Consider the following 22098-nt stretch of genomic DNA (forward strand, 5'->3'; position numbering starts at 1 on the left):
TAGAATTAGCATCTGTAATAAAAAAACAGAAAAAACAAATGCCGAAATAAAATATTTATTGACAACAATATTTTTGTATAAAATAAAACAATCCAAAATAGCAATATTAACAATGTCTTTGAGAAAACCTGGTAAAGAGCCCATTTTATTGCCTAATGTAACTATTAGAGCAAAAAAAGAGATTTCGTCTAGCACTAGTAAAGTCAGTAAACTAATAAACCCAAAATATCTCCCAAGAACTGCGTCAGTATGTTCACTGAGAGAATGTAAATCAAGAAGCATCAGTTGTCAAAATAAAAATGTTAAATACAGAAAATCTAAATCTCTCCAAGATCTGTCAGCTGCTAATCAGAAAAATATAAACTTAAAAAGGTAATATGTTATATCCCGACTATAAAAAGACTAGTGTCCCATAAAAATTTAACAAAATATTCTTCCTAAAAACGATAAAATTCCAAAATTGAAATGTACCCCTGATTGTGATCAAATTTAGAGTTGATGTATGGGTAAGCTTCCATCTTAACAAGGACTTTCATGTATTAGTCCAAAAAGGTAAATATTTGCTTAAAGGATACAAGTGAGTTATAACAACAGTTGTTCTCGTTTTTAAACTTTTTTAAAAAATGTTTAATTTAAAATCATGCCGTATGTTGCAGAAAAACAACCATTTTTTTTGTACTGAAATACATCTTTTTAATTATTTGATTGTTTAATGCAAATCGAAAAGAAAAAATATACATATCTAGACGGTGAAAAATAGTGGTCCTATCATACGCTGTTTTTAATTATTCATTTAGAAGGCAACAAGATCTGAGTCATTGCCTTCTCAGTACTGAACCAGCCTCCGGCCTGTGTTCTGCCATAACACTTTCCATCAAAGGGATATAATCTTTAAGAAAATTTAAGAATAGAAAGTATTGCCATCAGCTAACTGGTCATAAATTTTGAAAACAATCCTTCAAATGGGAGCTGAAATTTCTATCTCAATCTACTGAATCGGATATTTTTGCCATCTTTGTCGTATTAATTAGGTGCTCCTGACTCACTAATAAACTTCTACAGTTTTCTCGTTACTGCTTTGTTAGCCTAAATCCGCTCAGTTTTAATATGTCGTCATTAAAATTTTGGGAGTAGTTTAGTCCAAAGTGCTCTAAACTCACTTAATAATCTTCCATCAAGGGATTTTGAAAATTCTTTAATTTTAAATCTTCTAAAGCCATTTTAAGATCTTTTTAGATTTAAACTTTAATATTATATTTTCTATTGAAATATAGAGTATTCCATATTTTGGGAATTTAACGAAATTTACCTGAGCATTCTGCTCTGTAATCCTACAAAAACGATAGAAAACTTAAAATTATGAATACATAATCTATTTTTTTAATGTGTTTGGTCTCACAGTGCTGGATAATGGGTTGATTTTATTTGACAATGGACGATGTTTTTTTTTCGGACCAATTCGGATTTTCATCCATCATGAGAGATTCAGTAATGTTTTTAATGTAAAGGATTTGACTTCTATGTACACTTCTATTAAACTCGACACTTGCCGCCGAAGACGGAAAGATGCGTGCTACGATGGGTAAAATAAAAGATGAAGTTTTTTCTGCAATTATTAAGGAAATATCCTAAACAATTTAGTCTATTTCGCTACAAGTCTCTTAACCCTAATGCCCGCTTTATGGCCACCTGATAAGAGGTTCCAGCTCTAAATTCCTGTAACTGAAGAAAATACTTTTTTAAAAAACTTAATGAAATTACTGAACAAGTGTACCGAGGTGGTAACATAATTAAGTCAAAATCTCTGCACCAAACAGATTAATCTATTTCTAATGATGAGTAAAAATCCGAAACCGTTCAGGGACACAATAAACTTGCGTACTGCGACGGTTATAATTAAAGTTATTATCCAGCACTGCAGATCCAACCACATTTTCAAATAGCTGCTATTTCGCTTAATAGAAATTATTATGATTAAATTTGTTATAGTAGCATCCACAATTGTTGAGTTGGTTGCGTTTATATTATACTTAATAATAAGGATAAGGTCTAACAACAACAAGATCACCTGAATGAAGCCATCTTTGTTAAAATGAAAGAAACCTCTCTCAAACGATTCCAATCGTGTGTAACTAAAGAAGGTTATGGAACATAACTAATGGACCTTGGTTACAATGTCAGAAATTCGTTAATAGGAACTAATGTTCATTGGGGCGTTGTGCCAAGAGCTTATTTTTGATGAGAGGTTTATGACCTTTTTTGTCGGTGATTTCTGATGAGAATTGTTTTTAAGTAGGAATTGTGATTAGTTATATTAGTGTAATAAGTAAGGGATTGAATTGACTCGTTTCTGAGAGAGTTCCAATTAAGTATTACCTTAAAATTTCTAAAAGGTATTTTTTTCCCCAATCTTCCTGTCTTCAAATCAATTTTCCTGGTCAATACATAATTTCTCAAATTCGATGAGATGCCAACTTTTCAACCTATTGAAATGTTTAATTAGCATTTCAAGAGTTAAGTTTTTCAACAAATAAATATTAAAACAAAAATTATTTTAGGCGGCTTTTCTGTCAAATGGAGAATGAAGAAATCAGATCGCCGTTTGAGATGGAATGTCTGCTTTTTAATGATGAAAGAACAAGGAAACTTGCCATGAAAGCCTATATAGCATTTCTAAGGAACGCGTTGAAGAAAGTATTCCAAAGATCTATTCAACAAAATAGTTCTATTTCAACTCTTAACTCACAGGTAAATTATTAAGTGGATATAATTACTTTCAATATTTAAATTGATATGTAAGAGAGTGATGATTATTACATATATTTTTTTTTTGTTTCTCTATGAAATTAAACTCATTAACAATCTTATTGGTCCCTACTAACAATTTGATAATATAAATCAAACAACCAAGCTTCTTTTCTCTAATTTTCCTGATTCAATTTTTCATTGACTATCAAATTAATTGTTTAATTAGAATACCTCGACTTTTAAGTTCGTTTATTGAGAGATTTCTTAAGACATGAACTCCATGCAATTGAAACAATCAGTAAACCAATTTGACACTGAACTAGGAAAAAAGAAAAATGAAGTTTATTAAGTGATGGAACCATAAAATGAAAATTGATCCTATTAGGGAATATTTAATTTCATCCTTACTTCAGATCTCTCTAAAATGAATTCATCCGGACCTTTCTAATTTTACAACTTCATTTACTACCTAGAGATTTGTTTACTTTTAATTGAAGGCGCGACAACATTTGAGGTCATTGTTGCCCGGAGTCTTCTACTGCTGGGGCTTCAGGCAATGTTCTATCGTTACAGACAATAATCCATCAAGAACGTCTTAGAAATAGAAAATCAATGGTTTTCACGCCTGGATTTAAACCTAGATCTTTCTGCACACTAGTAGCGAAGGATTAATTTGCCGGCAGTAAGATTTTCTGCAATTTTTACAGCCTTCATCGATCAATATTATTTAAATCAGAATTTGTAGTAAACACTAGTCACTTTACTCCATCAGGTGATAAATTCTTCTGCACAGTTATTATGTTATATTCTTTATTAAAACAATCCTATGATCCTATTAAGTCACATATAAAACACAGAAAATTGCTAAAAAATATATATATACTTTTTGCACGTTGAAGGATCCTAAAACTGTATAATCTGAAACAAAAATTTGATATTATTGAAGTAGCTTGTTTTCTTTTAGAAATACAAGAAAGTTTTCATATCTTCTTCACATTGTAGAAGCCCAATATGTATAAACTATTTCAAATATAATTTTTTATAATAATTTCTTACAAGTTAATAAAATATTTAACACAGCACAACTCTAGCCAGATTTTAGTGAAAGTAAGCCACGAAAGAAATTATGATAATAATGCAAATTAGAGATGAAAATTAGATAAAATTAACACCAATGATATTCATGTACAATAATAAGTTCTTCAAACTGCCAGTAACACATTTAAATGTATACAAGCGGAGTTGTCTGTTTAACACAAGTGAATATTTCTCCCACCTGCAACATAGTATGAATGTATGAGTGAGGTGCACAATTCCTAGTAAATATCCAAGGACATGTTCATTTTGAGTTAACTATTACTACGAATTAGATACTTAATTTATATCTCTTTAAGTTAAATAATACATTTGTTTGTGAAACACATAAACACATACACCCAACTAACACATGCATCTATGGATAATAAATTATTTTTTAAAAAAAGTATATTTAAGTTCTCCAGCATAGACATACTTCCTTACAGCTGAAAGATCTTTTTTTCCTTATTCCATCTTCCTCAAAATGTTGTTGTTTCCTCTTTAAATTATAGTCTATATTCTTGCTATTTACAAGCGGATCGGATCTGAAGCTCATTGTAAAGTGAGAGTATCTATAAATGTTTAATACTATGAACCACTCCTTGTTATAATCAGTTTCCATTCCTTGAATTTCGTTGTGATATATATTTTTTTTTAAAATCTCATTCCTTTCTTAAACGATTCATAACCTGTAAGTATGCGCATATTTGAAATTAAAATTAGATAAAAAAACTTTCTTAAAATATGAATTGCCGTAGTGTGCTTGTTTTTTTTGTAGTGTTTAATTTTATTTATTTAATTTTGGCTCTTTAAAAATCATTTTAGCCTTATAAACATGAACAAGTTGTAACTTTGTGGAGTATTCAAACAATTCACAAATAAAATAAATAATTTCATTAATAAATAAATCAATTTACAAAAAAATCTGGTAATGGGGAACTTTTGATTTGTCTAGTAAGTACAGCCTGAATTATTTTGGTGATAACGTTAGGAGGCTACCGATGTACTGTAATGGAAAAATTTGACATTATCTCAATAATTTCACTTTTGTTAAATTAAAGTCAAAACCATTCATTATTGCCCATTTCTAAAGAACTTACACAAAGAAGACGATAAAACGACTTTTATTTGCCCGGCATTTTAGAAATACCAGTATACCGTATGTCCTTATTTCAGTAGATCGTACACTGGATTCATAAGTGGAGATTCCAAGTTCAAACCCATATTCCTGTTCTTAGATTACCTCACTAATTGTGATTTGTAATGAAAAAACATCTGGAGGCCGGCAATATACATTGAAGAAGTCTCCAGTATCTTTTTAAATTAAAAAAAAAAAAAATATATATATAGAGGTGTAATTTTCATTAGTAGAACAACAATTAGGTCTTTATTAATCTTGTATAGAAAAATTCTTAGTTCGTGATAGTGTGTGACCTTTTTAAAGTGCAATGGCATAGTAAGTCAAACTGGTTATCCTAAGCACAACTTCCCTCAAGGAAAAAGCAGCACAAAAATTCGTTAGCTGGCCTCTACTATAAAAACGTAAAGATATAATTATTTTTAATATTAACGTTACTTACTTTTTTGACAGGTAAAAAATACGAAAATGCAAATATGTACTCTAAAATCGTTGTTGTGCTCCGATGAACAGTTTAGAAGGGATTGTATTGTTGAACATTATAAATTGAAGAAAAAAATCGAAGCTGTTATAAATGAAAGAGATGAACTGAGAATAGTAAGTTAATCTATTTAAATTTTTATCTAACTTTGAATTCGCTTCAACACTGCTTAGTTAGTACAATTCAGAAATACGATTAGGATAATGTGGATGATCAGTCGAAATTCCGCAACAAAATTTGCGAATGTTTCCTTGTTAGGGGTTAGTCACGGAAGTAAATTATAACTATCTTTCCTCTGCAACGATTCGGTGGCATTTTCCTCATCTTTAAGCTTTTATTAATTAGATTATATTAAAGAATATAAGATATAGTTGATAAAATATGTCCAAAAAAGTTGTTCGCGATTAAAAAAAAATTGTAATATAGTAATAAATGTAATGTAACAGCAATGAAAATAATTTTAAAACTATTGTAGGCCCTAAATTGAAGATAAATATTTATAGGTTCGTACAACGGCATAGCATTAGCTACATCTTCTCGAACAATCGGATTATGGATAAATTTGTCATTCATAAATAAATACATTGAAATAATTTTTTATGTTACATTTTTTAATTTAGACAAAAGACTATTTCTTGGAATCTTTTCAAGTGGGATATCCCTGTTAAAATATCAAGGAACATCAGTTGCGATTATTTATCACTCTGATAAGAAATTTCTCGTAATATAAATTAATAATAATTATATAATTGTATTGTAATAATGCTTTACTTCCGGATGGAAAATTTACTAGGTTATATTATACAATAAATGAAGAAGAAGAATAAAGAAGCATGACATTCGATAGGTAGACCAAGTCTAAAAATAGCGTAAGTGCTGGTCTCTATCTCTAAGAGGAAGCGATGATAAATTAATGGCAACAGAGATTTCTTTTAGTGTCTGACTTACTTATTTACTAGCTAAAATGTGATCATTTATGTGAGGAAGGAACAAACTTTGTAAAGTGATTTAATAATTATATTTAAATATAATAAAATCGAAATATTGCGGAGTATATTTTTTAAATCACCGTTCACTTTATTATTTTGTTTAAATATCTTCTTTGGCTGTAACTTTATAGAAAATTATTGTAAACTTTGTGGCTATTCCAAGAGACGTCCCGGTTTACGGACATTTGTGCCGCAGATGTTTAATAAGTTTACCTATAGGGGCGGGCATGCGGCATACAGATACCGAGTGCTTCTAATGCAGTGTTCCCAACCTTTTTATGACCAGGTACCATTTTAATTTTTTTTTTTTTTGTTAGCAGGGACCACAGGTTCAATATCACAATAAACTACTTTTAGATTTTAAAAATAAACTTCAATTAACGTTGTGATTATGTTTTCAGTAATATTAACGTGATTTTTGAGCTTGCATTTTCTTAACAAGATGGGTAATCCTGGAATTTAAGATTGCTCAAAGAGACACGCACATCATAATTTGCTTTTAGTCAACTCCTGGACTTGTTTTTAGTCACTCTACGCATGATCGACGTCCCACTCACCGTGCCGTCGCCGCAAATGTCAAATAAATATATTATTGTTTTAAAAATGTTAAGTGTTTCGCGGACCATATTTTAGTTCTTGCGGACCACAAGTTGGGAACCACTAATCTATTGGTTCAAGCTTGATGGCACATATAATTGCATCGTAAAGTCCCTCCGATAACTGTCAAAAACAGGCCGAACGTAGAAGGTTAATTTAGGCTCAGACAGAAAATATTTCGTCAGGGGTGCCTCACACGCCGCTGTAACCTTGTGTGACAGTCTGGACTAGATTGTTACAGATTTTATTTTATTTTATTGTGGCTCCTAATGATTGTAATTCATAGTCAACCATAGCACACCTCTGACACCTTGAGACCAGATAAAGTTATAATAAAAAAGACTGGTGAGAAAACTCTGGAACTTGCAAATTGAAGGAGTTACACCTACTATACCCTGGGAAACTGAATCCGCCTCATGCTTTAATCCAATGTTATCCAAACTGTTAGATGCGACCCCTCAAAGGGGCACTGCAACTTTTATTACAGAAATATCTGTTTAAATATAAACAAGACAAAAAATTATAAGTATTGCTTAGATGTCTTAATTAAGATGTAAAATAAGCAAAGTCGTTGATAGATAACGGAAATAAAAGATATATGCTAAGAAGTTCGTGATCAAAACATCTTTTCATTAATAAGGATTTCAAGTAACAGAAATAACTGCAATTAATTGGACTTATAGAAGTAGAATGAGCGGGGACTTATTCCCTTTGCAAGGTGGCATGGAAATAAGGTCACATTGAGTGGGCACAGGCAATGAGACAGGTCCAGGCTATCTTAGCAACAGCTCGAGGAGATGTACTACTTTCCTTAACCTTACATGTCGCTTGCTGGCCTCAGGTAACTATTCCTCTATCTCAAAACCTCCTAGAGTCGAAATTAGAAGGTGCTATCCATCTGGTTGAAAAGGTCTAAGTGTAGGAATTGTTCAGAGCTGGATGGCCGACAACCATCAACCCAATGCTTAAGTAGCATTGCATCCAAGACTAGAAAGGTTATTTCTAAAAGCTAGTCCCAGTTCTGTTTTTTCGAGAGCCCACTGTCAAATTCTGAACTGAATAGAGAAATTAGGATATGGACAGAATTAAATAACAAGGGGGAAAAATTCAAAAAGTTCTGAACATAACGAACCAATTGGCCATATTTTCGAAATTTAAGTTACACGTGTCTACGCTTCATAGTTCTTGTTTAGAAAAGTTTTCTAAATAGTTAAAGTAAGTTTTTTTTTTTTTTCTTTAAGTAGCCTGCAATATAATCACGTTATCATGCAATTGAATTACTGAAACTTACAACTTTTTTGCGTGATTGTAAGAGACAGACCAGTAGACGCCATTTCAGAACTCTTATAAAACGAGCAAAAAATATTAGTTAATGCAGCACAAAAAAAAAGTATTTATTGCTTAAAAGTAGCAGTCTTTTATCAAACAATTATTAAAGTAATGCATTTTAGTCTCGAGCTCAATGTTTAGAATTATGGCGACTGAAAGAGGTACTGAAACATTTGATTATTCTTGTGATAAATATTCAATTTGTTCTAAACTTGTACGAATTTAAAAAATATGAAAAGACGCAAACATTCTCTGAAGTTGAAGAAGAGGTTGTTCTATATCAGTACTGTGTAGGAAATGATAGCATATCAAATAAAAATGTAAATCCTATTTAAATAAAAGCCAACTGTTAATTAATAAATTCCATCAAGTGCTTTTGTCCATAATTTCCCTCTCTGCCTCCGTTTTTAAGTTTAAATGCGGTCGAACATGGCTACAAGGTCTGGCAATCTATGCAAGGTCGCCTGCTACTTGGGTTAACATTATTGATAACTTAAGACTGCGTTTCAATTAAGTGCAAATGACCAAGCCAGTGCTACCTTCCCAAATTTATAGTCTTTATCGGATTCAGTTTACTTCAATATTATCCTTTTTTTATTTTACTAGGAACGCCCACCGAATTCAGCTTCATTCCCTGCGCAGATGATGCCATGGCTTCCTAACCCTAATGGCAGTCTAAATAGAATTACATTCGGTAACAAAGCCCCAGTCTCGAGAGTCTGACGCATAATTCTCTGACGTCATGGCTGTTGTCATTTCATTCGTGACTACAGTTCCTACGTATTTAAATTCACTCGAAGCTTTGAAGCGGTATTCCCCAAGAAGTAAATTACAGTACCTATTCTACATTCTCGTTAATAAAAAATATGTTATTTTTAGTAGCTTGGCGTTCTACGTGGAGTGACCTCCAAGGGGCTCGATTAACGGTGTAGATGGTGTGCTGAAACTGTACGATCTAAAATTGTCTGTAAGGAGTGTGAAAAATCTTTATTTTATCTACAAACACATTATATTATCAAATATTTATTAATGTACACTTTTTCTTCAAAATGGTGCGACCTTCAACTTACATCTTTCGGTCAAACGTCTGCCAAAGAGATAGTAAACTAGGTTCAAGGCAGATCCGTGGTTGTGTTAAACAAAGACCAGGCTCCTAATTAAAAGGGCAAAATTACACTTTTCTCCGATTCATGGACAACCAAGCTTAGTACGACTTAGGTCCCATATCGAAGTTACAAATAAATAATCAGCCGACTTTTCTTAGTAAATAATTTTTTCGATAGGTGCTATTATCTGATAACGGTGTACCTTTGTTGCAATATTTTGCAGTATGTAATCGTGAACTGCACTAAAAAAGGCAAGTATCTAATAACTAAGGAAAGCCTAGCGTTCCTAAACACGTGAGAAGGCCTTGGCCTAGAGCAAAACCTGCTCTTTTAACAACTTTTGTTTACAGTTCTTCTAGCACAATCATAATATGTATTCCAACTTGGATATTCAAACTTATTAATATTATTAAATTTAATAAATTTCATTTTTTTTTTTTGCCTTATTTTCACAGGAAAACCATCATCTTGAAACAAATATGGACGAAGTAAAAGAAGAATTAAATTCAAAAACAGTTGAATTGTTAAATGAAAAAAACTCACTACAACAAATGCGAAGTGAGGCCACAGCTTTAGAACTTCAATTAGAAAAAGAACGAGAGAAAATAAAGGCATTAAAGAATGAACTGAAGAGAGCAAATGAAAAGGTATTAGATTTGCAAAAAAAAAGATCTAATAGATCTGTACAACGTAATAAAAATGCTATTGGAAGAAATATTGGTTAAATCTTCAAAAAAAAACAAAAGCGATAAATAGCTTTCTTTTAAATAAAACTTCTTCTCCATTTTTCTTCTTTACATCATAATGAAATGTAAACAAATATTTCGTTTTTATATGTTTAGGAGTACAAATTACAATGAGTTTATGTAATAAAACAAACAATGAGGGACATTACTTTCTTCAAAATATTTTCTTGATATTTATTTAACTAACCCCAGATATTTTATTATAAACAATAAATATCTCAACATATAATTTTATACATACTTCCTTAGCTAAATTAGAAATTTGAGTATTATATTTAGTACAAATAAACAATTTAAATTTAAAGGAGGTAAATATTTTTATTCCCTTCAATCCCTAGGTATTTTATTTCCTTTTATTTCCATACTACTGAAAGGAATAAATATTCTTGTCAAAAATGAATAATACAAAATGTGATTCAGTTCATTATCAATTTAACGCAATTATAATTAAACTAGTTTTATTTTATTCACAGGTTTCATTAAAAATTTTCAGAGATATAAAAATCTGTAGGGAAATATTAGGAATTATATTTTAAATATTAATTTAGTTTATCTTTGAGTTTAAAAAACCGAAACTTTGATAATTTGCCAGCTGGCAAATCTGTTGCAACGTACAATTGTGAATTAGCATAGAAGGTCCTCTTCAGTGAGAGGTGGCATCAATATCCTTAGAAAATAATAACAGTTTTTTTTAGAGTAAGTTAATTAGGGACCATATTTGATGTAAGATTTTTCCACCCTAATGGAGCTAAAATTATTTAAAGATAGGTTAATTCCTACAGTTTTTCCACAATCTCTTGATTTCTTGGGACTTTGTTATTGTGGTTCAGGCAGCATGAAAATCGTTTTATTATTTCCTCCATCTTTACGTTGGCCCCCTGGAAACTTCACATCCTCTAAGAAATGATCACACAACTAATTAGTGTACAGTTACACATCATTATTTATTGAAATAACACTTAAAAATTAATAGAATAAGAACAATTAATATTGCCAATTTCAGTCGTTATTTTTTATTTATGCTAAGTTTTTGTCCTAGGGACGAGGTCATCTTCAGGGCTTATGCTATTGACATTATAATATTTTTTTACATTGTTATGTAAGATTAGTTTGTCTTCTGCCCTAACTGCTTATGTACTCAATTTTCAAAATACTATCATTGTCTGTAGCAGCGTTTCCCAACCTTTTTTGGCCACTTGGTAGTACATCATGCTAAATTGTACCACTTCGTAAAAATGATTGTATTTCGTGAAATTTCTTTTTCCGAGAGTGTTATTTTATTATTATTATCTTTATTTGTATAGAGATACAATGTATCTGTTACAAAGGAGTTCCAAGTTCATGTTCACTTTATACACTTTGTAAGTGTAAGATCTTAGCTTTAAAATTTTTAAAATTGCGTACATATTTTTCTTTTCAAAATTACTAATTAATTTACAAAGTTCTTCTTTAGGATTATTATATTTTTGCCCAAATCTGCTAAATTAATTTCTTTTAAGCATTCAACAACCTGTTTGCACCAATTCAATTTATTGTTGCTTGGATAGAGCTTACTCATTACAATCAATTCTCTTTAACCAGATCTTTACATAGTTATCATTTAAGGTTCTGTCTTATGATAATTCTACTAAATTTTCTTTATCTTTTATCGATAATGATGATACATTTTCTACATTTTCTTTAAAGAAGGGGTTTGAAATCCAATTATCATTTGTGTTTTCGGATTTAGGGAAAATACTCCATGAAAGACAATTTTAATCCTGTTAAATGTGCTATTATATTTTCTCGTATATCGTGAGACAGACTAACTTTATTACTGCACATGTTAACAACTTTACTGTATAATATTACTAATTAAAATAATTTCAATGTATTATAGGAAAAAACGTTTCAATATTTTTATGCTTTCATTTTTTTTTTAAATTTTTTATGTCCGCTATTATTGATTATTTTTCGCGTACCACCAACCAGCAAGCAACTCACGTACCACCGGTGGTACGCGTACCACAGGTTGGGAAACGCTGGTCTATAGCAAAAGCCCTGAAGATGAACTAGCCCCAAGGTCGAAAGCTTTGCTAAATAAAAATAAAATAAAAACTGACTGAAATTTGCAATATCTTTCTTCTGGATTAATGAGTCAGTCACCAAAAACAATGAACCATGATCTATATTTATTATAAAATAATAAATAAATAAATAAATAATGCATTGACTTTCCAACTTGTGATTACAGTAAGTGAAATGTTATACAATTATGGAAGTTTCTCATTTCAGTTTTTTTTTTTTAATCTGATTTTGGTGGTGGCATGATTGAGAAGATTAAGTTAGACTTAATCTTATTAACCTCAACGTTAATAAGTAGACTTTATTGACCATTTTTACAAAATTAGTTTTGTCATAAGATTCGCTTTTTGTCCAACCTTAATAAAGGTAATGTTAGGGTTGCCAACATGTTACATATGGCTCCTGAATGGTTTTCCTCAAACCATTTTGTTCATTATATCCTTTGCGTTTGGTGACGCCAAGTCTACATGGACATAAATTATTTACAGAAAAATACAGGAAGAGTGCGTTTGTATAAAGAGTGTGATGGGCGTCTACATGACTGACGTTTCGTGAACGATACAAGTGTCGCCGCCCTAAAGTCTGGTGCCGATATCGGTGGCCGACTGTCTGCCTCTCAGTGTTGCTCTAAGAGTAGACCAGGTACCTTGTGTGTAGCTCCCCGGGGGTACACCCCTCCTTATTAACCACCACAACTCAACATGACTCATACTCATAGGCTTAATCCAGCCCCCTTCACCATCCTCCAAAACCTCCTTTAGCTACAGCAGGATTACAGTCGATATTCAGTTTGGGGTGGTTTACTAACTGTGGGTGACTCAGTATTCTGCTTTCTATTAAACAACCACCCTCCTGCTATAACTTGGGTGGTGGTGGATGCGTCAGCACGATACATCCCTTAGAATGAGTTAGTATGCTATTTCCATCATGAGCATCATTCATTGTGCTATAACTGAAGGGCTACCCCACCTGTTGATTTTTATTTCAATAATAAAATCATTATTCCATGAAATTTAGAATACGCAAGCATTTTATTTGAAACGACTTGTCGTGTCACGAAGTATACTATAATATATTAGTAGTGGCTTAAATAACTCTAATAATAGAAACTAGTGACGTAAACTTCAATTTTTACACGTTAAGTTTTTACTATTTTGACATAGTATTCTCGCTAAACGTTTAGTTAAGCATTTAAGAATACTAAGTTTAACTAATAATCATGTTATTGCTTGCTTCTTTACTAAATTTTTTTTACTGTGAGAGCGATCGCCGATCTCAGGCTGTATTTGGCTATAGAAGAAATGAACATACCTTCCAAGTTCATCAGCTTAGTCAAAAAGACGTCGACCGAATTATCAGAGGCATGATCCTAACCCAATCCGAATATGCCATGAAGACAAATAAAGGGCTAAGGCAAGACAGCGTTCTCGCCAGTCACCTTTTTATTTTGTCTCTTAGAGATGGTCATCAGGGTCTCCAAGACTACTTAACTATTGGTTCTATAGGTTATAAATCCTTTCTAAATACTAGTGGATGTGGAAGCATTCTCTGAGTTGAAAAAGTACTTTCTTGCCATTCAAACAGCTAAAAATATCACAAAAATCTGGTCTTACACTACGGTAATGGCGACTAAGAGGCAACATTATTAAAATTTACACTTCTACCCTTCAGCCTTATGTTTGTAAGTTTACCCCCCAGCAATAATGTATTTCAGAAAACAGGTAGTAGATTCATGACTGTTGCCAGATTTTGCCCTTAATAAAAATTCTTGAAGAACAATTTTTTTATCTTGAAAAAAATATCATTTACAAAACCATTTTTTACGCTGTTCCGTCGTAGTTTGCTTTGCAAACTTGGACTATCCTCCTTGTGTTCGAAGAGAGCATTTGGAACGGAGTATGGATGAGAAAAATGGATACTTGAGGTAGTATTACAAGTTTTAAGGAGAAGTGGTGGGTTAAAGAGTGTATGTGGAGTGTTGTTTTAGATTTATGCAATTGAAAAACAATTGTTCTAACAGTTTCCCTCACTCCAGCCATTTCTTCCTCTATAGCCTACTTGCTGTTTCTTACAGGTTTTTTTTTTGGTAATTAATTCTTTGGACTAAATATACCTACCATTAGATTTTTTACGATGCACAATATCATACCTAATTAATTCTTTTACTATTATCTACTGTTCTACCTTTCTATGATTGCTGTTGTTCCTGGAACGGTATTCCAAATAAAAGTTATTGATATATATTAGTTGCAATCAGCATTTCCAATTTCAGAAAATTATTAGATCAGATTTTATTCAGCAAAAAATAACAAATAATTGATTCATTATAAAGGATCCTACCCAATGTTCAATTTTTACCGAAACCTTATTACACGATCCCCTGGTGGCATAAAAAGGAAATAACAAATTTGAACTATCTATGATATTTTGTTTTTGATTTAATTTGGCCACTAGCTATGATCAAACGCAATTACGGATCAAATTTTAGATACCACTTTTCTTGTTCAAGGACTCCAAAATAAAATTTAGTAATATTAGTCACAATTACAATATTCAAATATGAGTCAAACGCAACATTTTGGATAAATGCCTTACATTAAATTAAAAAGAAATAACTAGTTTAAATAACTTGAGAAGAAATAATGTTAGTGGGCGTTCAGTTAGAGATAGAAGTTGGATGAATAACATCTACCATTAGGGGATGTGTCATCCCTTCAGATTTGGCAAGCTTTGGTCCAGACTCCAGTCGTCCTGCTATCATTCCCCATCCCAGCCCTTACAAATATAATGTCAGCTATTTTTGTTGCAGTAAGTTACGCAATCCTACACAAATAGTTATGTTGGCGACAATACTTGTATAAATTAAAACTAAATAATTTTCTTAGAAAATAATTAAGCATAATATTGCAAAAATAAAAATATTATATAATAAAAGGGAAGGGATTAGCTATGAGGTTAGCATACTGGACTCCCACGCGGAGGTCCCGGGTTCGAATCCAGCAGCTGACCCTTAGATTTTCTCTTCCTAGGAGCTTCTTACAGCTCACTGTCCGGTGATGGACAGTGTTGTCTGTAACGAGAGAACACTGTCCGGAGGCCGGCAGTGCACTGGAAAAAGCTCCGGGCGCTAATGACCTCAGCTGTTGATGCGCAAAAAAAAAAAAAAAAAAAAATTATATAATAAAGTGCTATTATGTCAATAAAAACAAAAATTCTAATATTATTGTCATTATAGAAAATGGAGTAACCTATTGAGATTAGAATATTGCTAAATAAAGATTTGTTTACATCCTAGCTTCTTCATTTTACTTTCTCTTCTCTCCCATCATCGCCACAGCGTCTGTAACTAGATTCTTCATCTTCTGCGGCTCCAGATGAGAGCTATACACAGATATTTACTGAGTGACTTCTCTGCATATCTAGTCTTCCACCGTATTGGCTCTTTCAAAATACTTAAATGGGTTTAAAAACAACTAGGACCTCTAAAAGTGGTGCGATTTAAGTGACCGGTATTTTAGTGGTTTTTACTACACCCCATACTGATTATTATTGACCTACAAGATGGTTCTGGTTTCTATTGGCGCTGTAGCCCGAAGACTTATGATGTACCAAAGCCTAAAACTTATCGAAGAAACCCATTTTCACAAGCACTCTAGTACTGACAAATGTTGCATAACAGTTAGCCGATCTTATGCCATAGAAGAAATTTCGCTTCTACCACAGAGTTCTACACTGAATCTAAACACTCAAAGAACTAGGCTACAAGCTTTTGCTAGGTATTGATGTATTTGCTTGAACTTGGAGGTGAAACTGCCTAGGTTTCACAGCTTTTAGTAATTGATTTGTGGATACTCCAGCCAGTACTACAAGAGAAATACACAACCAGGGCCAAAAACCATGATCTATGATTATTATAAGACCTTTATGTCCTCATAATAATCTTTAGATCTGAAACAAGGGGTTGGAACATAGCAAATGAATTTAAGAAAATTAGAGAATAAAAGAAAGATTCTGAGAAGTATATTGGCGTTGTCACGATGAAACGTGAATTTCCGATCTCAAGAAACGAACAGAGAAGTTAAAGATCTTTTCGGGTAATCGGCCATAGTAGGTTCATAAATGCCGACCAATTGAATTGGCTAGAAAATTGGAGAATAACGATTAGAAATTAGTACAGTGTGAGCACCCCGAAAAAAGAGATCCCTAGATTTCGGAAACCAAAAATGATGTGGTTTAAAGAAGTCGAGGAAGCACTTGGCTATCCTTGCTTTGGCGAGTAGAAGAATACTGGCGATTGACATGGGCAGGTGGGTATGCTGTTGTGATTAAGGCTCTGATTCTCTTGCATGGGTCGTCTTACTTAGGAAGCAATTAAAGGAGTAGGTTATTTTACTGTTTCATCGATATGTATTACGCATTTAACTATGATTTATTCTTAAATAGGGGAAGTAGCTAGGACTAGCTACTGCGAATATTCTAGCCAAACAATAACCCTCACGCGATATAGACATTGATGCACGCAACACAACGGGATTAGCATACCTACAGCCAGAACCTAGCTAATCACCATTCACTTATTTACCTTCACACATTTAAGACTTTACAGGAGGCTAAATTCTGGATACGCACAGCATTTAAAAGAGCCAACTAGATCTTTCAGTAGTGTATTTGGCAACAGAATGTAGTCATAAGCATCCTTGATGGGTATATTGTGTAAATGGAAAGGAGTTTGTGCGGTGGTCAGATAGAGTTTTCGCCTGTGGGTTTGCGACTCACTTGTGGCTGACCCTGAGATATGAGAATTTTTAGATGGGTGCTGTTAGTCTCGGATGGACATCTTCTCTGTCTATGGCGGATCGTGGCACCTAAACGAATCATAAAACGTGAACTTATTGCGATTCCCTGCTTTGGAATTAAAGTAGACACCCACATACCACTTTGTTAAAACAACTCCATAAAAGAATCAAAAAGACTAGTACTTCCGACAAATTAATTTGAAAATAACGGAATCTTTCTCTTTTACGAAGAGTTAAGAGAAAGTAAAATTGCCGCGTTAAACACTCTTAAGAATTGATTTTGAACAATTCTTAACAATTCTGCTCCACAGGAATATTGCAAGTTTTACATTCGAATTAAGTAGTAGAAATGTGTGCAGATTATTAATAAATTTTTTTTTTTTTTTAATTAGCAAGACAAATAGCACAATAATAATGTTATAAATATTTTGCTATCTATAATTTATTGTAAAGCAATGATATAGTGTTAAAGTTTGAGCAAGAAAGACTAATTAATTGCATTTTTTCTTTTTTAAATACTCTATATCAAATACTCTTTAACAAAGCATAATCAAATTCTTACCACTAAGCTGCAATTGATTTTGATGTTCCTGAACTTTGATTCCTAAGCGTGGTAAAAGATAAGCTAATAGTCGTACAAGACACTGTGTGCTTCTAAGGATCAACTCCCGGGGTTAGCGACTTCTAGAGGTTTATACATAAATACATAACAAGGACCAAACGTTGAAGGTATATAGTACGCACTCTAATTACCCCTGAGTCATCATACTCGTATGGTTCGGTTAGTTAGCGCCCTCTAGCTATTCCAACATCTTCATTACATCTAGGTAGGCTACTTAGGAGGACATCTGGACCTGGATGTTGAGTTGTGAAAGGAAAATGGATTTTTTTTGCAGTGGTTTCTACATTATGCGTAGAAAAGTATTATTTATGAAAAATCAGTCTTTAAAATTATTCTGGGAGTTCGAGTTCTTTTACAACATTGGGCAAGCAATAGGCGCAGCAAAATTCACCATTGCTGACTGTGATTACATCAAGACTGTGTTGTCATTAGATAAATGTGAAATAATTAAAATAAGCATATTTATGAACAAATAACCATGTAATTCAAAATTATATATATATATATTTTTAATCATTTATTTAGTTACAATCAACGCATTGCGTTATAGGCAACAAGGGTAACAATAAACAACATTCACACATCAGAGTGGAGAAGTTACCCTGCGGTAACACTCCAATAACATCACAATAACATTTACTTTCTATTGACTCTCGTCATCATAGAGGAAATCGCGAGGCCACTGTCTTTTAAGACGTCTGGAAGTGTTGTCTGGAAATATTCTTGAAGATAGATGTTGTACAAGTGCATTGTGATGAGATTGAATGTTAAGATGGAATTTTCTGTTTTTGAGACTTGTGTGACGAAAGGAATGTTCAAGTCTGTGTGAATGGTTTGATTGGTGACGTAGAAAGGAGCGTTTACTATAGAGCGAAGAATTTTAGACTGCAAGGACTGGATCCGTCAGTTATATAAGAGGGCTTATTTTCTTACAAAAATTAGTTTCAGAGCTGAGGTTGGGCTCTCGGTGGATACGAAGAGTAGCGTTTCCCATTTTTAAGGCACAGCACTGTAGTATTTAACTCTACAATGCTTAAATGCCTCTCCTTACCAAGGCTAGCGCTGATACATCCTAAGGAACAAAAAATCTATGAGAGTTTTCTTTACAATGAAAACTCAGACTGCCACTAAATATTCCGTTATTTTCTCTCATTAAATTAAAAAAATACTCTCGAGAAGCCAGAAAAACCAATGGATACCTCATGCTTACAATTTTCAAGTGGAGATTAATTGCTTAAGTGTTGAAGTTTGATTGCTAAAACTGTAAATCTTGAAAATTATACTCTCTAAAATATGTAACGCTAAAGAAAACAAATAATAATAACGAAACAACTATTAATGAAAATTACTGCCAAGTTATCAATGATACTGCAGAAATCCAGTTGAGAACTTATTTTTTTTATAAGATTAATTTCAATTGATTTTAAATAAACTCTACTGAGAGATCGACCTGTCAATTCCAAATACGGATGTGAAAGCATTGAGTTGCTTTCACCTTGCTAAAAGAGCGTTCCAAGACTAACCAGGATACTATCAGAAGAAGTTAAGGACTCTGCAAATTACTTGAGCATCTATTATTTGGTTAAGCTGCAATCTGATTTATTAGTTACTTTTCTCTAACTGTTTTTAAGAAATTTGTGCTTAAATTTTCATTTAATATAGCTTAAAGAAATATTTCATTTTGTGAGGATAAAATTGTTATCAAAAGATAGATTTGTTAAAATGGTACCATTTTTTCGGATTCCTCGCGATTCAAAACAGACACTCAAAAAAGAAGTTTTTTTAATTGAAATTATGAAAGAAAATAAGACAATAAAATCTTAAAAGTTTTCTAAAGAACTGATGGCGTTAGAAATATATCTTTACTTATTTTACCTATTTGTTTTGTAAATAGATATTTTCTTATGTACTTAGACGAGTTTAACACACGGTATAATTTGCTCACGCGACGATCTATCTACTGCAAGAAGAAAGTTACTAACATGTTCTGCAGTAAATACATTGTGTCTTTGCAGTAAATAAACGTTAAATACAACCTCAGAACCAGACGAGAATATTAATAGATGAGATTCAAAAGAATTTTTTGCATGATTCGCTTGGAAACACTTTAAATCTATAAGATCATCTCAATTCCTTGGTAATCCCCAAAATTTCTCTATCACGAAGTTCACACCCAGTCTTCTACTTCTTGCCTACTTTCATACGTTGCACTGTCGTAGATACTGTGCTTAAGCTATAATGTAAAATATATGCAATATATCTATAACTTCTGGCTTGCTCTTTCCACAGCTTTGAAACTTGGTCAAACTCAATGTTCAGAAAGTGTGTGGGACATTATTTTTCATGTAAATAACAAAGAAGTATTTTGTGAGTCTAATATAAACAGTTTTCTAAGAGGAAGAATTCCACCATTATGAAATAAGTGTACTCTGGCTACAGATTACACAGTTCCATTACTGGACCGTGAGCTGTATAGTCTCCCCGGTGAACAAAATCTCCTCTCCTGGTTTCAAAGCCGGGATTCTGGCTTACTAATGCACCACGCTACTAATTGAGCTAACCTCTCCTCTGTTCATTGTCACCTATTTCTATTCATAATCCTCATACCAGTCAAAATATTACCAATGCTTGGGAGTGATAAATAAAAAAATACTGAAACTTTATTTTACATTAAACCTATTTTTGAAATAACCTTGGTGATCCTTCTTTTGCACTCTGGTAAATATTTTCGGTGAACACTTGTCGAGACTTTGTCAATATTTAGATTACTTACTTTCGGTAAGTAAATAATTAAATCATAGTGATAAGAATAATGAATTAGGCCCTTTAATAATTCATATTGGAAGTACACGTTAGGGTTGCCAAATCTTAACTTAAATTGCTGGTATGTAAAATGACTTTCCCTAACGGCAAACTTCAAATATTGAGTTCCATTCACATAAATAAGCGGATGGTACGATCTTGATTAAGTCCGTCTGCTTCATTCTAAGTACTGGTAATTTCTTACTGCAATCCAATAATTCTGACAAAATGAAGATGAAGCTTTATTTATATACATATGTAAACAACAAAATAGCTGAAGGTTATTAAAATAATATCTTTGGTTTTATCCAGTACAGCTACATTATTAAAAATAAAAAAATATTTTGGTTAAAGACAGAAATGACCACAGAGATTTGTAGTTCACTCTTCTTAAAAACATTTTTAATCGAGGGTCAACTCCTGCTTTTCCAGTAACATCTACTTTACTAGCCGAATACTGACCTAAAAAGAAGAAGAAGAAAAATGGAATACATTTCAATCACTTGGCAACCCAAATATAGTCTTCGAATAACTTACATTACTTCTTGGGAAATTAATTCCTATGTAGTTAAAAGACATCATTTTCTAACAAATTTCTAAGCAATGGTGAGCGGGATTTGAATCGGTCCTAATGGTAATTAGTGGCAACCCACTAAACCTACTAATGAAATACGTATTCCAAACAATACATGAGAGAGGCTTTTTTACAAAATATTTTAAGAATTTTATCTAAAAAACTAATATATTAAAGATGTTGAGTAGAATTATGATTTGTTTTGATACGCGTCAATTCCTTTTTTAGTACATATTTCTTTAACTAAACTAGTTCTAGTTCGCTTGTGATTGTAGTTGTATCCACTTAAAACAAAAATAAAAATGAAGCTTTTTTCCGTGTACAACTTCTCAAGGGGGGACGATTGAAACAACAATTACCACTACCACAGTGCATTCAGCGCGCTGGTTTAACCAACTACACGACCTACCTAAACACAAGTCAAGGAAATCCCCTTCTGTGAACATCAACTCGTTCAACTGATAACTTGTATTGTATTATTTTTAATGATGAATCATTCTTACTACAATTTTACAGAAGTTATTCATAAAAATTAGAACCAATTACACATTAAAAAAAAAATTATATATATGTATAAATTCGTAAATAAATTTGATATTTTTCCTTAAGATGTTATCCAAACCGACAAAATTAATCAATGAATAATTTGCCAGATTCTAGTGTGTTGCAATTTGAAATTTCCCTTGTTTTATTTAAGTTCTTGGGTTTCTCCTGAAATTTCCAGTAATTTAAAGAGCGGAAATACCCCAGGAATTTTTACGTTGGATGGAACATCAAATTTGTCTTATTGGTGTTAAAGTAGCACAGATTTTAATTAGTTCAATGTTATTAAATAATAATAAAAAAAAACTTCTTTCACTGAATCTTTGTGCAAATATAGCGTCGGGTATCTTATCTCTTAAACCAGGTCATCCAAATTCTCAATGATTTGTTTTTAACCCAATATCTCAAACCATCCTCTCAAGTTAGTTTTGGAGTTTTCATTCCTCTTCTGGTTTTTGTTCTTGCATCGTAACACTTAAGTGGAAC

General features: G+C 32.4%; 1 protein-coding gene and 1 long non-coding RNA gene across 7 annotated transcripts in view; one reads left to right on the forward strand and one right to left on the reverse strand.

Annotated features, from left to right (window-relative positions):
- Positions 1–33: 33 nt before the first annotated feature.
- Positions 34–22098, forward strand: part of LOC141456897 (uncharacterized) — a 68408-nt gene continuing 46343 nt past the window's right edge. The window contains exons 1-4 of one of the 4 annotated variants that reach the window (XM_074133273.1): positions 34–372; positions 2559–2748; positions 5417–5560; positions 9921–10112. In XM_074133273.1, the coding sequence (XP_073989374.1) occupies positions 113–372; positions 2559–2748; positions 5417–5560; positions 9921–10112 (786 nt within the window). In that variant the 5' untranslated portion in view covers positions 34–112. The other 3 variants (XM_074133275.1, XM_074133274.1, XM_074133276.1) reach the window with 3 other exon arrangements.
- LOC141456901 (uncharacterized) lies at positions 3306–17814 on the reverse strand. 3 transcript variants are annotated; one of them, XR_012460101.1, is made up of 4 exons: positions 17634–17814; positions 4262–4514; positions 3805–4024; positions 3306–3666 (listed from the first exon to the last, which is right to left on the reverse strand). It is a non-coding gene; the product is annotated as an uncharacterized lncRNA (long non-coding RNA). The 3 variants fall into 3 exon arrangements; XR_012460102.1 differs by having other exon boundaries at positions 3306–4024; positions 4270–4514; positions 17634–17800; XR_012460100.1 differs by having other exon boundaries at positions 3306–4024; positions 17634–17799.

The sequence above is a fragment of the Rhodnius prolixus genome, unplaced genomic scaffold (genome assembly GCF_049639745.1).
Source record: "Rhodnius prolixus isolate KJV_2025 unplaced genomic scaffold, Rpr scaffold_10, whole genome shotgun sequence".
Classification (NCBI taxonomy): domain Eukaryota; kingdom Metazoa; phylum Arthropoda; class Insecta; order Hemiptera; family Reduviidae; genus Rhodnius; species Rhodnius prolixus.